This window comes from Actinia tenebrosa, unplaced genomic scaffold (assembly GCF_029948245.1).
Source record: "Actinia tenebrosa isolate PJP-AT-01 unplaced genomic scaffold, QUT_ActTen_1.0 PGA_scaffold2__45_contigs__length_23673736, whole genome shotgun sequence".
NCBI classification, from domain to species: Eukaryota; Metazoa; Cnidaria; class Anthozoa; order Actiniaria; family Actiniidae; genus Actinia; species Actinia tenebrosa.
In genome coordinates, this window is record NW_028292579.1 from 20530596 (window position 1) to 20544752 (window position 14157).

Genomic DNA, 14157 nt, shown 5'->3' on the forward strand with positions numbered 1-14157 from the left:
AATCGAGGGGGATTAAAACAAGTTCAAAAATCAAAACATCAAAAATCCAATTAAAAAAGTAAAAATCAAAATCCCATGGATTTTAAGATCCAAAATAGATTTATTAACATATTTATAATTATATACGATGCTACGGCATAATGTAGGAAAGTCGTATCAGATCATCATGTACAGGGGCTCTTGTAAAATATAGAATCATCAAATCGTGTCTTATTTATATAGCATCCTAGCACAAGTTTATATATAATAGTCTAAATTAATCCTAAATCAATTTTTCAAATTCACTCTTTATTGTACGGGTGTCGACAGGTGTCATAGTTGTGCTTTGTAACTAGACATTTTAAAATTACAAATAACCAAGTGTCACCAAACTCGTGTCTGGCTTTCGTATTATTCTTTTGAGAAATTTATCTAACTTTCACATTCTTCGTATGGTTTTGGCCCTTTGCAGCTAGTGGTCACGTGCTTGGATACCGCTTAGCAACACAAAACTGGAGAGCAAGCCTTCCAGTAAACAAAAGTTGTAATAGGTCAAGCACGCGTGGTTTTATACGATAGTTTCATCGTTCAAAACGCTTAATCCTTTTGCCCTATCTACAAACACAGTAAGATAATCTTAAATTCTCTCCTTTGGACTCGATTTTTGGTTCGAAGTAACGATATTCTTCGCGTTATCGCGAAAAAATTGTCACCGCCGGCCCGCTCGACGGCTGAAAAACATGGCGACTTCGCAAGGTATGTACTTCAAAACTCTCCTTTTTTTTGGTTTCTTTTCAATTATTGGACTTCTAAAATCTCTAAAATAACAGTTTAGATTGTGAATGGTGATCGATTGTAATTGGACGGCATTTTAATGGACGATTTGTTTATTTTTTGTGAGAGTGATTCCACGTCTAAAGTCAAGACTAACCCATGTTTACATATATTCGCTGTAGATGTTAGAACTCCCGACGAGCCATCACATACCAAGAAAAATTCTTCGTACTGATATTTTTATATTTATTTTTGTTTTAGATGAAGTAGAAACTCAAGACATCTCTATCTTTCCTTCCCTCACCTTCGATGATGTAGGGAGCTACGCTATAGAGAAGTCTGGCTGCACAAGCACTTCGAAAGCGTACAAATTTATGGCGGAACCAGGCTATTTACATGACGTTAAAGGTACTTGATAGCCAAAATGTTTTTTCTATTTCATTATGATATGAATGGCAGACAATTCACACTAATTTTTCCAATTTTTTAGTGATATATACCGACCAGTGCGTGAGAGTTAAATGCAAGTGTTACCGCTCAATGAGGAAGTCTGAACCACCGCACATTTTAGAGGTGTCAGTCCAGAACAACAATTTGACATTGCTGTCTGGGCTGTGCTCATGTGTAGCCGGGGCAGGTGGATACTGCCATCATGTGATCGGGCTTCTTTACTATTTAGCCCTTCTTAAGCAACTGGGACATCGGACATTGCCTGATGAGCTAACATGTACCAGCATGAAGCAGCGTTGGAGCATACCTAGAGGATCCAAAATCGCACAAAAAGAAATACAAGACGTGCTAGTGAAAAAACCCCAACTTGGCGCTTCGTACAGTAGATATATCAAGAGTAATTTGTATTCCCCATCTACCCAGTATCCTACCCTCACAAAAGAGCACTTTAACGGCTTCCAACCACCTTATCCTCTCTTTACAACCATTCTGCCCAATCAAGATCAACTTGGCAATATCCCATTTGTACAGAGCAAGTTTGGAAATGTCCCAAAAGGCTGTGTCCTGTCATATCAACAAAAGATGTCAACTGACTACATCATAAATGATTTTACTTGCACTTCTTTCCCAGAGCTTCCCCTCTCAAGTGCAGAGGACAGATTTAATAACAATGTGTCAATCTGTCTTGACAGTCGTCAACAATCTATATTTGGAACATTGTCTGTGACAACAGAGTCATCACTGAGAGTGCAGCAGCAAACAGTCACTCAAAGTCAGAGTGATGTATGGCACCTGCTCAGAAAAAAAAGGGTAACAGCAAGCAAATTTGGCATTGTCGCTCGCCGGGTGTCACATTTTGACACCCTTGTCAATCAGCTAAACCCCACCAGATTTGTACAAACTGCAGCAATGAGAAGAGGCATTGAACTTGAACCACATGCTGCCATGGTCTATGCTAGCAATGCAAAGGGTGGAAGAGTAAACCTCTTCCCATCTGGGCTGATTGTCCACCCAAAGTGCCCATGGCTAGGTTGTAGCCCAGACAGGAAAGTTTATGACCTTGATGCCGTAAATAATGGTCAGAATCCCTTTGGCTTGTTAGAAATAAAGGTCGTTAAAGAGGGGGAAACATCATTTGACAATGTGAGGTATCTCACCAAGGACCAGAACACTAACCAGTACAAACTGAAAACAACAGACATTTATTATTACCAGATCCAGTGCCAGCTTGGACTCACAGGATTAGAATGGTGTGATTTTTTCAGTTACATTGACGAAAATTTGTTTGTTTGCTCTAGAATTAATTTTGATTCAGTGTTTTTCCAGCAAGCAAAGGACAAAGTTGATAGTTTTTTCTTCAATTACTATTTACATTAATACACTAAGATTTTTGTTGTTGTTCTCAAACCATGGCCAGATTTCTTATGATAACAAATATTATATTATTTTTATTAATGACAAATCAATTCATAATCTTAATTTATTTTTTATTATATTTATATCATATTAGTATTATATTTATTTGTGCTATTTAGATTTTGTGTTTGTTCATTAGTTTTTTTTTTTGAGTTTTCATTTACAAACAAATTGAAATAGTTACAAAAAGCAATCCAAGACACATGATAAACCAACCTGCATTAAAGATTATCAAATGGGTTATGTAAGCCACATTAATCATACATTCACCAACTTCTTACAGACACTATGCCTCATTATTACCATTGGATAAAATAAGTGGGCCTTGAAAATTTGTAAGGAGGCAGGCTACAGTATATAACTGATTGACTGAACCTAAAGTGGACAATGGCACATCTGAATCAAAAAAGTGGTACTCTTTGACTCTTCTTATTGCCCTCTCGACATGAATTCTAAGACTTGCTAGTGTCTTTGTTTTTTGAACATCTGCGGCAGAGAATTGTTCCTGACTTTCAAGAAACGGAGGAATATTTAACTCTACCCGCTTCTCCCTAAGTAAATCTTCAATGTCAAACCCTTTGTCTGCCATGACTGAATCACCAGGTTCTAACAAATCTAGAATGCCGCTGCACCTTGTGATTTCCTTATCACTAATCCCCCCTGTGTAAAGGCTAGAAACGAAGCTAATAGCTCCATTAGGGGTAATGCCTATCAAACCCTTGAGTGTAGTATTACTCTTATAACTAGAATAAAGCTGCGACTGAAGTAGTAGGGAGGTAGGTGTTTGAACAAAAATCTCTGTACAATCTAAAATGACACGTGTGCTTGCATAAAGCTTTTTAAAACCTTCTGGCATAAACCTATCAACATCTTGCCTTGAAGGCCAGATCACTTGACTACCAAGAAGAAAATACAAAAAATTAGTCCATGTGATCAATTTCCTGCAAACTGACGATTTATGTATTCGGAACCTATGAGCTAAATCCTGTCCGAATAGACCTAGTTTGAGGCGTACACAAAACATAAACAATTCATCCACAAGAAGCATATTTCTTGAGTCTGGTCTACTTTCTCTTTCTCCAGAGGCATAACAATATGTCATTTGTGCAGCACATGGCTGCAAAAACTTAAAAAAGAACTGAATATGTAAATAGGATGGAAAACCTGTATAAAATCTTATGATCTCATTGTCTGTGCCAAATCTCTCAAGCCCAAATTTATTAAGTGCTAATTGTTCTGCAGCTTGCCTCTTAATGTCCTCAATTTCTTTTGCAGCTTCAACTTTAACCCTTTTTATTTCAGTGAGGGCAGCTGCAGTTTCATTTCTACTTTGTTCAAGTTGCTTTTGTGCATCTTGGAACTGTGCTCTGAGTGACTGGACTTGTGCTTGTAGGTCATCCATGCTGAAGGTTGTAGAAGTGCTGGGACTATTATCTTCATTGTCATCACTTTCATCTGTCTGAGTGTCTCTGTAAAAAGGTTTTGAAATTATGATGACACTCAGTTCACACTCAGTTCACACTAAATAAAAAATTATAAAAGACTAAATTATTAAAATTATAAAATTATTTTGGTTTAAACCAAAATAAACATCAAGTACAATTCCATCAGTCAAGTCTAAATGAAATGTATTGAAGTAGAAATATGTGATATTCATTACCTATCTACTTGTCGAATTATCTTTCTTCTTGCTTTGGATTTGGTTGACCAGTCAAAGATTGATGGTACAGCTTCTCTTTTTAGCAACTGACGTCCAGAATCAGTGGGAGGATTGTAATCTTCCTCAGTGAAGTGTTTTGAGCACACTCTGGTACTTTTGTTAACCTATTATAAATCAAATGTCCTTTTAATAACAATGTAACTGTATTCAACTATTTTTATCTTCATTACAGTTTTTTAAAGATCCACAGGCAATTCGTATTGTGCATTGATATTGTTAGATTCCTATATACCTTGAAGTGTGGGCCCACATCTCTTCGTATCTTCACCAGCCATTCCTTTTTCAATTGCTCATCCCTTGCACGGCCTGGTAAGCGGTGAAACTTTAAATCAGGATGATATCGAGAATCTCCGTTACACAAGGGAACACAACAATGGTACGAAGAATTTTTCTTGGTATGTGATGGCTCGTCGGGAGTTCTAACATCTACAGCGAATATATGTAAACATGGGTTAGTCTTGACTTTAGACGTGGAATCACTCTCACAAAAAATAAACAAATCGTCCATTAAAATGCCGTCCAATTACAATCGATCACCATTCACAATCTAAACTGTTATTTTAGAGATTTTAGAAGTCCAATAATTGAAAAGAAACCAAAAAAAAGGAGAGTTTTGAAGTACATACCTTGCGAAGTCGCCATGTTTTTCAGCCGTCGAGCGGGCCGGCGGTGACAATTTTTTCGCGATAACGCGAAGAATATCGTTACTTCGAACCAAAAATCGAGTCCAAAGGAGAGAATTTAAGATTATCTTACTGTGTTTGTAGATAGGGCAAAAGGATTAAGCGTTTTGAACGATGAAACTATCGTATAAAACCACGCGTGCTTGACCTATTACAACTTTTGTTTACTGGAAGGCTTGCTCTCCAGTTTTGTGTTGCTAAGCGGTATCCAAGCACGTGACCACTAGCTGCAAAGGGCCTATTGCAAAACGCTGGAGGAAGAGAAGATTGCGCAATTATCGTATGTTGAAACAGGCTATCCGGTGGCGCTAATAAAAACAATACTGATTTTGCAATGAGTATGGAAATTCCTATTGTCGGTGCTAATACTGAGATATGAACAAATAAACACTTAGAGACTATCAGACGGTTGATTATTTCAGCAAAGATTGTGTCAGTTTTTAACCTTTTAAACGTTCCGATTATAAAGGATGGTTGGTTGTTTGCTATACAGGCAGGTCAGGTTTGCGGTTCTTGTCTATGAATGAGCGTGTGCTACAACAAAACATCGTCGAATTAAAATTAGCTAGAAAATAACTCGTGCCGATTGTTAATATAAAGGACGTCTTGTGCAATTGTTAATATAAAGGAAGCTTCTTATATCATATATGATATATCTTACATCGTCATATGATACTATCATATTTGCCTTAATGAATATAAAAGAAACTATCATGTGATGATTTAATATATATATATATATATATATACGAGCTTGTAGCTATATAAAAAAGTCTACTATGATAAAGCTAATAATAAATTTAACTAATTGATTTATATTAAGTTATTATAATAATAAGTATTATTACTATAGTATTGTTATTATTATGCAGTTTGAAACGCGTAGATGCTCAGAAAGGACCACATTATAATAATGATAATAATAATAATAATATTTATTATTATTATTATTATTATTATCTCTTTAGTGCTGTTAATCAAGCACCTTAATAAAACATAATTCAAGTTATTCAAAACCGAAAATGTTTTATTATCAGCTGCTAGAAATAAAGAATACTAAACAATACACCAAAAATAGCAAATTTCCTCCTTTAGCTTTTCTGCCTTAGGTGATCAACCAATGTTTATGAGTTGTCTTAGATTTATTCCTTTGTTTAATTTAATTTAAATTATGCTCATAACAAATATAACTTAAAATGACTAGTGGCTAACACGAAAAATTTTAGTTGATTTAGCCTCTAGGCATTCAAAAATGAAAAATTACAAATAAAACTGCTTTATATTATACAAAAACTAAACCTGTACATTGTAATTTAGCTGAAATAATGTCTAACTTGAAATGTATCATGTTTGAAAATAAAAATGTATTGTATTGTTTATGCCACTAACATGACTCACTGCACCATTTGAATCATTTGAATCCATGTTTCAGTAGAGCTAAAGTGTTTTTACCTATTTTGACGACGATGATAAAGTGTTTAGTCCTCGCCTCGTAGGTCTCTAATAAGTCCACAGGGGATAACAGCTTTATAGAAACAAAGGTTATGTAGAGATAGATTGAGGGTGGTTTTTTTTCCAATAATACCAACAGGAAGCTTTGACAGACAATAATAATGAGAATGCATTTTCCCTACGATAAGAGTTCTAATGACAATATATCCTTCAATTTGAGCCCTCAGCCACATCTCTAAAACCACGATTTTGGCAGTTTCTGTGAATAAAATCATTAAATGAAGTGGTTACCGTTGTCACTTCAAATGATAAATAAACGAAATGGGAAAACTTGTCCTATTGGTCGTCCGTTCCTAGTTATAGCTTATATAAAACGTTTACTATCTCAAGACAAGAACATGAAGCCGCTGGCATGAGGACTTCAAGAAAGAAAATAATGAATAATTTTAGCCTGAACGCTTTTTAGTTTAGGTAAATGAATGGTGTCGACGTCAATACTCCACCTGTAAAGCAAAAGTCGTTTTATGCAAAGCAATTATCATATTGTGGTATCTCCTCTTATTTACCACGGCTCTTGACCAATCAGAAAGCGAGAAAATTACGTTGTGGTTAGACACCTTTCACTTGGACTTTGGACAAGTTTCAAGGCCGGCAAATACATGCTCAATGGTATTTCTCCAGTCCTATTTGACAGATATAATACCTAGGAAAACAGAAATGAGAGAGAACCCTACAAGACCGCACGAAAGTATAAGAACAACGCGTTACGTTAAAACGACGGAGTATAAAGATTTAGTAATATCGATAATATGCATTCTATAAACTGGATTATTCCTAAGGAATTAACTGAAACTGACCAAGGTATTTTCTTATTTATACACATACAATGTAGAAATCGTGTCTGTATGCACAAGTCATATATAGATATATATTTTTATATATAATATGATAATGCTCACAAAAAATGAGCTTTATATATATGTGTGCCACATACAAGTATGTACGTAACAAGGTCTTGAATATTTGGGGGAGGGGGGATGTACCACGGAATCCCGCATAAATTAATTAAATTTCGGTGCCAAAAGCAAACCTTGGTGGGGGGGGGGGGGGGGGTGGGAGGTGCACCCCCTCCGTACGCTACACGTGCTGTACATGCACGTACTGAGCACGTGAACTGATCATTCAATTAAACATGAAAACAAAACGTATGAAACGGAAAGAGATGTCAATTGAACCAAGAACACGACGAACCTGATAGAAAGGAAGAAACATGATTTTCTTATAATGTTCATGCTGCAAATCAAATTTCAATTAAACGAGGCACAAATGGATCCGTTTTGACGATCATATCAGGACGTTCGCTCAACAATATATTTTAAGATCTGAATTATGCAATGACAGGTACAAGGAATAGATTATCAGGATCCTGGGATTATTTACTAAATGCACGAATGAGGAAATTAGTTCGTGTAGTGATTCAGGAAGAACTTCTACTGCTTCTGATATGATTCCATGCCTTATGCATACGAACTGGACCTGTTCGTTCATAAAAGATCTACATGATTTTTTCTGTCGGTTTGTCAAATGCTCAAATTTAAAACTCGTCTGACCCGTTGATGTGATATGATCAAACTCGCGGGATGAACCAAGAATTGCATCAAACCATGGTATAAACATTAGTGTTTTTTTTTTTCGTGCTTCGTTTAATGCATTAAAAGCGTACCGGTTTTGTTGCAAGTAAATATAAACTGAACAATTTTTTTCATTTATCAAAAACACTATTATATTTTATTTAAGAATATTCTTGTTCTTCAAATAATTCCAGGCAATATCACTGTATTTTGTCTTCTTTATGAATCAGATATATTATTTTTCTTATAAAATAGTTTTACTTTGGAAATAAATTCTTCTCTATCGAAACGGTTGATATCTTGATTGTCTTATTAATTTAACAGTCTAAGTACAACAATGTTGGACGAATTTTTTTACGAGTTCAATCTCGTTGTCATGCGAATCTCTTAACATCAAAAATAGCAAAATTATTAGTTTAACATTCTAACTAGTATATATATATATATATATGTATATATATATATATATATATATATATACTAAAATCCATCTAAAATATTTTTCAACGAGTGCTCAACATTGCAGGAGCATTATATTACATAAAATAGTTAAATTCTCGAGAATAAATGATTCATTGTTTTATTGCGACTAGCTAGTTTCGTATGATCATGAGATGATCACACTCGTCAGGCAAGTTACAATGAAATATATATTCATTTTAAAAAATATGATTTTATAGTAGTTTGTTTCTGTCTTTTTCACTTTACACTGCTCTGACTATAGCTGTCATTGAGCACTTTGTTTGAAAACCGAATGAAAGTTTTAAACTATATTTAAATTATATACATATATATATATATATATATATATATATATATATAACATAATATATAGTTTATGTATGTATGAATAAAATGTATACATCCTATCATACATGAGCATAGGGATAGCTTAGCCCTTATGGTCTACAAATAATTCAAATAGTCCTCTGGCTGCATACATTTTATCCTTTACATATCTTTATACATGGTTTTCATTGACGCCAAAAAAAGCTTGTGGCTTTTCGAGTCAAAAAATGTTGTTTTATATAGTCCTTCATTAGAGTTGGACTCCACATACATTGGGGCTTTCTTCCCAATAAATATAATTATTATTATCATTATACTGACAGTTTCCTTTGGCCTGGTTCAATGAGATTGAGCCAGTTTGGGATTCTGTTTTTTTTTCTGTGAAGGCGCGCTCTGTTGCTCCGCTTTTGTCACTTGCCGGCAGTTTTTCGTCCATTTGTTGATTGCTGATTGGGTGGCTTGCAGGGCCATACTAGTAGGAACTGATGAACCACACTCCTTTTTCTTTTGGCTGATTTATTTTCCAGGCAAAGTGTATAAGTACACTCAGTGATCTCAAAACTGAATAATCTCATTCTTGCAGCCCCTCCACCACAGAAAATAGGCTTGAGATTTGGAAACTCCTAAAATACAACATACTAATCGAACTAGACTACGGGTGTCTGGCGACATCCGTTATCCAGTACCAGGATTATTCTTTTTCACATGCGTTGGGTCCATTACACATATGACACGATAGTTTTCATTGTCATTGTTGTCCCAGTATTGTGTCTGGCCGGCTCGAAATCTCACTGCAAACTCAAAGCTTGATCCAGCATGAATACTATGAAGCAAATAGATGCGAAACTGAAACCTGTCCTCCTTTCCACCATCGAGTTGGTTTACATAGTCAGCCCAGACATCTTTGTATGTCTTCCAATTGTCCGTAGAATAACGAACTGTCACATCCTTTGCGAAACAAATATTTTTTACGAGCACCGTTCCAGTTACAGCAAACCCTGAAAATGCAATATTTTCTAGACAGACCTTCTGTCGTTGAAGGCGACCCCGAAAGCTTGCGAGAGATGAAGGTTGTTGGAAGTCACAGCGTAAAAAATTGATTTGATCAGTCTTTTTCACAGCTAGGTCTTCCAGACTGTTGTTTGGCGTGATCATTTTCACTGACACCAAAGACTGGCCGAAAACATCAGCAAATTGAACCTTCCTTTTAGTTGGACTTTCTGGAGAGAGTGGAGGGCCTGCTTCGACTTGATCCTTCATGTTATCGTCTGCAGTCCCGAACGATGTTAGCTTAGAACGAAGAACACTAAAACTCTGTCGCCGCTGTCCATCGGTCGCTAGTATTCATATATGACCGTGACAATTTGCACGTTTCAGTTCCATGCGAACGTCACAACTCATAATCAATTTTGAATATTTCAAAATTTGTCATTACGTCATAAGCCCGCAGTCTATATTATATTATTTTCTTTCTCTACAAACGTCTTTCTTGCTTTAGAAATATCTGTATAATGTTTTTTACAGCCATGATAACTTGGGCAAGCAAAGATTAAAACGAAAATAGAGAAGTTTTTAAAAAATGAGTCAGCAAGCACGGTTTTGTTTTGAAACAATTTATGGCGTGACTTGGAGGAAATGCGTAATTAATGGCATGCACTAGAGTGACAAAGAGCACGCAGCTGTGGACAAGCTAAATATAGAAAGTTAGGTAACGCCTGACCTAAATATTGTCGATCTAAGCGAGCTTCGAATTTTCATCGTAACTTTGAATGAATTTAATGAACGTTTTTATGAATAACTTTGTATGTGCCAATAGACTTCTAGCTAGAAAAAAATAATAAATGGAAAAGAAGAATATTGGAATGGAAGAAGTTTGTCATTTATTTATGTTACAAACGACAGCTTGAGGGTTCGCATAACATAAGGCCAGTTTAAAATAATCACAGCCATTAATCTTTTTCCTACGTATAATCTTATCATTTTAAGACTGCATTTAAAACTTGTACTTTGTACTTTGACTTCGCGGGTCATGAGTGACAAACAACTAACCACAGAAGTTTTGTCGTAAACAATATGGCGTAACGCTACCACATTCTGTGACAGTTTCAAATACATGCATTCTGTCATATCCAAAGCTACTTTGAATTCAAAAGCTTTTTTTTGCATAAAACAGGACTTAGGAATATGTATTTATAGAGCACAGAAGATGAATTACAGATGAATGACAGTGCTTGTCACCGCAGAAGAAAACATTGCTTGACATGCTGTTGAGGTCGTTCGGGTGAAAGTGCTTGAGTTTTATACTACAAAACTTTTGAGGGCTTCCGAGAGCTCGAAAGGAATTTTCACTCTGTACGTAAAGCTTTGCAAATATGTAAAATATCCTTTCTAGAGGAAATATTAGGTTAATAAATGTCTTACAGTAAATTGCTGGCCAGCCTGCCGGCCAGGCGACTAACGACAAAGCATTCACTGAGTCGTAACTCGAAATAAAACACATGAAAAGATACAAATTTAAAATTTTAAAGAATACTAACCTTTAAATCAGCCGAGGTATGAAATTTCGCACGTAAATATTCCAAATAATGGTCTCTAGTTTCCGTTTCGTTTTGAAGGTCTTCGTGACTCCGGTCACTACGTATTTTTGGCGCGAAACCTAGAATTTTATATCCGTGTGCAACTTCGCAGGTAAACCAATCAGGGTCAAGGTTAAATCCTGTATTATATCCGGTCTCTGAATCCAGAAAGAAAGGAAAAGAAGTGGAAATGCTCTTTCTTTCCTTTATTCTCAAGATATACAGTCTTGCAAACCAGAAGAATTTTTCCAAATTTTATAATGATGAAATCAATTGGTTTATTATATTTATGGGAGGGGATGGAAAGTCAGGAAATGGTACTTTTTGCAAGGCTTTAGTTTTGTTGACAGAGATTAGGACATCTAATTATTTAAAAATTATTTGCCAAAGGCGAAGTGATTATCTAGGAATATTCACAGAGCAGCCTGAGTCTTCAATCAAGCAGTGAGGTAAATATTTACAATAATCACTAAGCCTGCAGTGAATAATATTGCTTTAGTATGATTTAGTATGACTTTCAGAGAAAAGATAGAATACAGGATTAAAAAAACGTTTTAGTATTACTTCCTCTTGCAAACTTTGGGAAACCTCATTATCACCGCTCAAGCAATGATTATGAACTCAGAATCACTGGTCTCTCGACAATCACAGCATGTATGAAACTCTGACACCAAAAATGTAACCGGCGGCAAGGCGCTCAGCTATGAATCAGATTGCAAGTGGTTTTGACAAAAGAATTTATTGAAAAATTCACACAACTTTACAATACATGAAAAAAAACGGGAACGAGATTACAGGATATCTCTAATGAAAACAAGAAAAATATTTACAATGAGATAAAATAAATTTGTAGCTTATCTAAATTAATAGCTAAAAGTTATGAATAGAATACAGTTTTGCTAGATATAAATAGAAACGGAAATACGTAAATTACGTCACAGGTAATTTGAATATTGCATACTGATTAGCAGTGTTTACAATACGCGAGTGAAAATTACTAGGTTGCAAAGTTTAATGTACAAGTCGGTAAACCATTTAAAATGAACTAAACCAATGGAAAAAGCAATAGGAAAAATTGACTAGAGGTTAACTATGGCTTTAGGTAAGTATTTTAACCTTTGTTTATGACAAACTAAGAATTACACGGTTTACTGAACACGCGGTCGCGACAATGACCTTGAGTGTAGAGTTTAAGTAGCGAACAAATTAAAGGTTGGAAAGAAAAGGTCTTTTATCCCGCAGTTAAGGCTATTTATCGTAGTAAAAAGGTTAAACAAGCGAGTAAGGCGGTAGCGATCCTATAGTAAACGTCTTAAAGAGTTTAAAAGACAAGATACACTCAGCGTGATTACTAAATTACTACTGCGTGAATAACTTTGTACTAAATTACGCGCTAATGCGACTAGAATTACTACAACATGAAACGAATGCTTAACAAATATATAGATAATCTAAGCTATAAAATATAACGACTAGTTAACGATATTAACATAGATTTGTCCTAAATCTATCCTAGGTATAAGTGTAAAAGGCTTCAAAGATTCATACCTTTACATCGTAGAGAATTCCTTGTCTTGATATGTGCAACGTCTTCAAGAACTTTTACTACACTGATTTAAGCTTAGTTTGGGCCTACTTTTATGGGAAAACCTGCATTCTTAAGACCTTACACATCCTATGCAATGTTGCACGCCCTAGGCGCAAACAGGATGTCCCAAACACGAACTTACGTAAACAAGCGCCAAACCTAGGCATGACTCACTGTAATGTAATTACGTACGGAAATTATTTCTTGCTTACGCATTTTCCACGCAAACAGTTAACTAAAGAATTACATTCCTATGTGTACACGAGGCATTCCTAATTAAAAATATAGATTTATGACTAAATAATTACTGTCCAAAATAGTGTCTTTTGACTCTGTCACACAAGTCACACCATACCAAATGTATTTATTGATATTGTACAATTAGACATTGACTCTTATACTAAGTTTTGCAGTTACATGCATTTGAATGACCTTAACATTGACTTTTTCTTTCATTTTTTGATTCATTCTGCAGAATGTCAGCCATGAGACATTGCATCATCATATAGTTTTCACTGCTCAAAAATAACTTCTGTTTTATAATTTACACACATGAGGCATGAATAATATAATTAAGACAGCATCAACACATTTAGTCACAACAATATGCTAAGCCTCTGTTGCCTCATGGCGTACATAGCAGTGGGATATCACATATTTATTGACATCTTTAATCTTTGGTAAAAAGCTTGGGAATCAGATATTTTGCAATTAGTCCTCAAGCCTTAATGAGCTATTGAATAATAGACCATGAGAGCAAGAGCACTAATAGTTTTAGTAAAATCCAACTACATGTAGTAGGTCAAAAATATATATAGATGGATTAAAGTTAAATTTAATCTTTTGGTTTTCAAAGCTGGCACTTTTCTCTACTAGTAAGCTATGACTTATCAATCAGAATGCAGCATTGATGGAAGACCAGTAGATGGATTTAACTAAATTATATCATAATAAGACTATAAAGTAGCAAAATAGCAAAGAATCACACTGTTTTTGAAACAGACCAGTGAACCGAGAAACACTTCACACAATGGTATATTTATGTCTTGGGTGGTCAAACAAAGAATTGTGTACTATCAGTATAAAGGGTTAGTAATTT

The 14157-nt window shown here is 35.2% G+C and overlaps 3 protein-coding genes and 1 long non-coding RNA gene across 5 annotated transcripts; 2 read left to right on the top strand and 2 right to left on the bottom strand.

The window, feature by feature from the left end:
- The first annotated feature begins 444 nt into the window (after positions 1-444).
- On the top strand, positions 445-2689 carry LOC148909549 (uncharacterized). The gene is made up of 3 exons (XM_089033847.1): positions 445-735; positions 936-1161; positions 1244-2689. The coding sequence occupies exons 2-3, from the start codon at positions 936-938 to the stop codon at positions 2578-2580; spliced, it is 1563 nt and encodes a 520-aa protein (XP_088889973.1). The 5' UTR covers positions 445-735; the 3' UTR covers positions 2581-2689.
- Positions 2690-2739: 50 nt separating this feature from the next.
- LOC148909550 (uncharacterized) lies at positions 2740-5719 on the bottom strand. Of its 2 annotated transcripts, XM_089033846.1 has the most exons (4): positions 4966-5719; positions 4572-4765; positions 4280-4443; positions 2741-4088 (listed from the first exon to the last, which is right to left on the bottom strand). In XM_089033846.1, exons 1-4 carry the CDS (start codon positions 4979-4981, stop codon positions 2906-2908), a joined length of 1557 nt encoding a protein of 518 aa, XP_088889972.1. In that variant the 5' UTR covers positions 4982-5719; the 3' UTR covers positions 2741-2905. The 2 variants fall into 2 exon arrangements, with proteins under 2 accessions (XP_088889971.1, XP_088889972.1); XM_089033845.1 differs by having other exon boundaries at positions 2740-4088; positions 4572-5719.
- Positions 5720-8669: 2950 nt separating this feature from the next.
- On the bottom strand, positions 8670-10247 carry LOC116296411 (protein phosphatase 1 regulatory subunit 3C-like). The gene has a single exon (XM_031704430.2). It carries the CDS (start codon positions 10152-10154, stop codon positions 9570-9572), a length of 585 nt encoding a protein of 194 aa, XP_031560290.1. The 5' UTR covers positions 10155-10247; the 3' UTR covers positions 8670-9569.
- A 2018-nt stretch (positions 10248-12265) lies between these two features.
- Positions 12266-13375, top strand: LOC148909551 (uncharacterized). The gene is made up of 2 exons (XR_016120415.1): positions 12266-12572; positions 12987-13375. It is a non-coding gene; the product is annotated as an uncharacterized LOC148909551 (long non-coding RNA).
- The last annotated feature ends 782 nt before the right edge of the window (positions 13376-14157 follow it).

What these genes read in the sequence shown, in the direction of transcription:
- LOC148909549 (XM_089033847.1), top strand. Translation starts at nt 936, where the DNA reads ATGTTAGAACTCCCGACGAGCCATCACATACCAAGAAAAATTCTTCGT. An exon ending in CTATTTACATGACGTTAAAG is followed by an intron (nt 1,162 to 1,243) that starts GTACTTGATAGC and finishes CCAATTTTTTAG; the next exon opens with TGATATATACCGACCAGTGC.
- LOC148909550 (XM_089033845.1), bottom strand. Translation starts at nt 4,847, where the DNA reads ATGGACGATTTGTTTATTTTTTGTGAGAGTGATTCCACGTCTAAAGTC. An exon ending in ATGTGGGCCCACACTTCAAG is followed by an intron (nt 4,444 to 4,571) that starts GTATATAGGAAT and finishes GATTTATAATAG; the next exon opens with GTTAACAAAAGTACCAGAGT. An exon ending in ATAATTCGACAAGTAGATAG is followed by an intron (nt 4,089 to 4,279) that starts GTAATGAATATC and finishes ACCTTTTTACAG; the next exon opens with AGACACTCAGACAGATGAAA.
- LOC116296411 (XM_031704430.2), bottom strand. Translation starts at nt 10,154, where the DNA reads ATGAAGGATCAAGTCGAAGCAGGCCCTCCACTCTCTCCAGAAAGTCCA.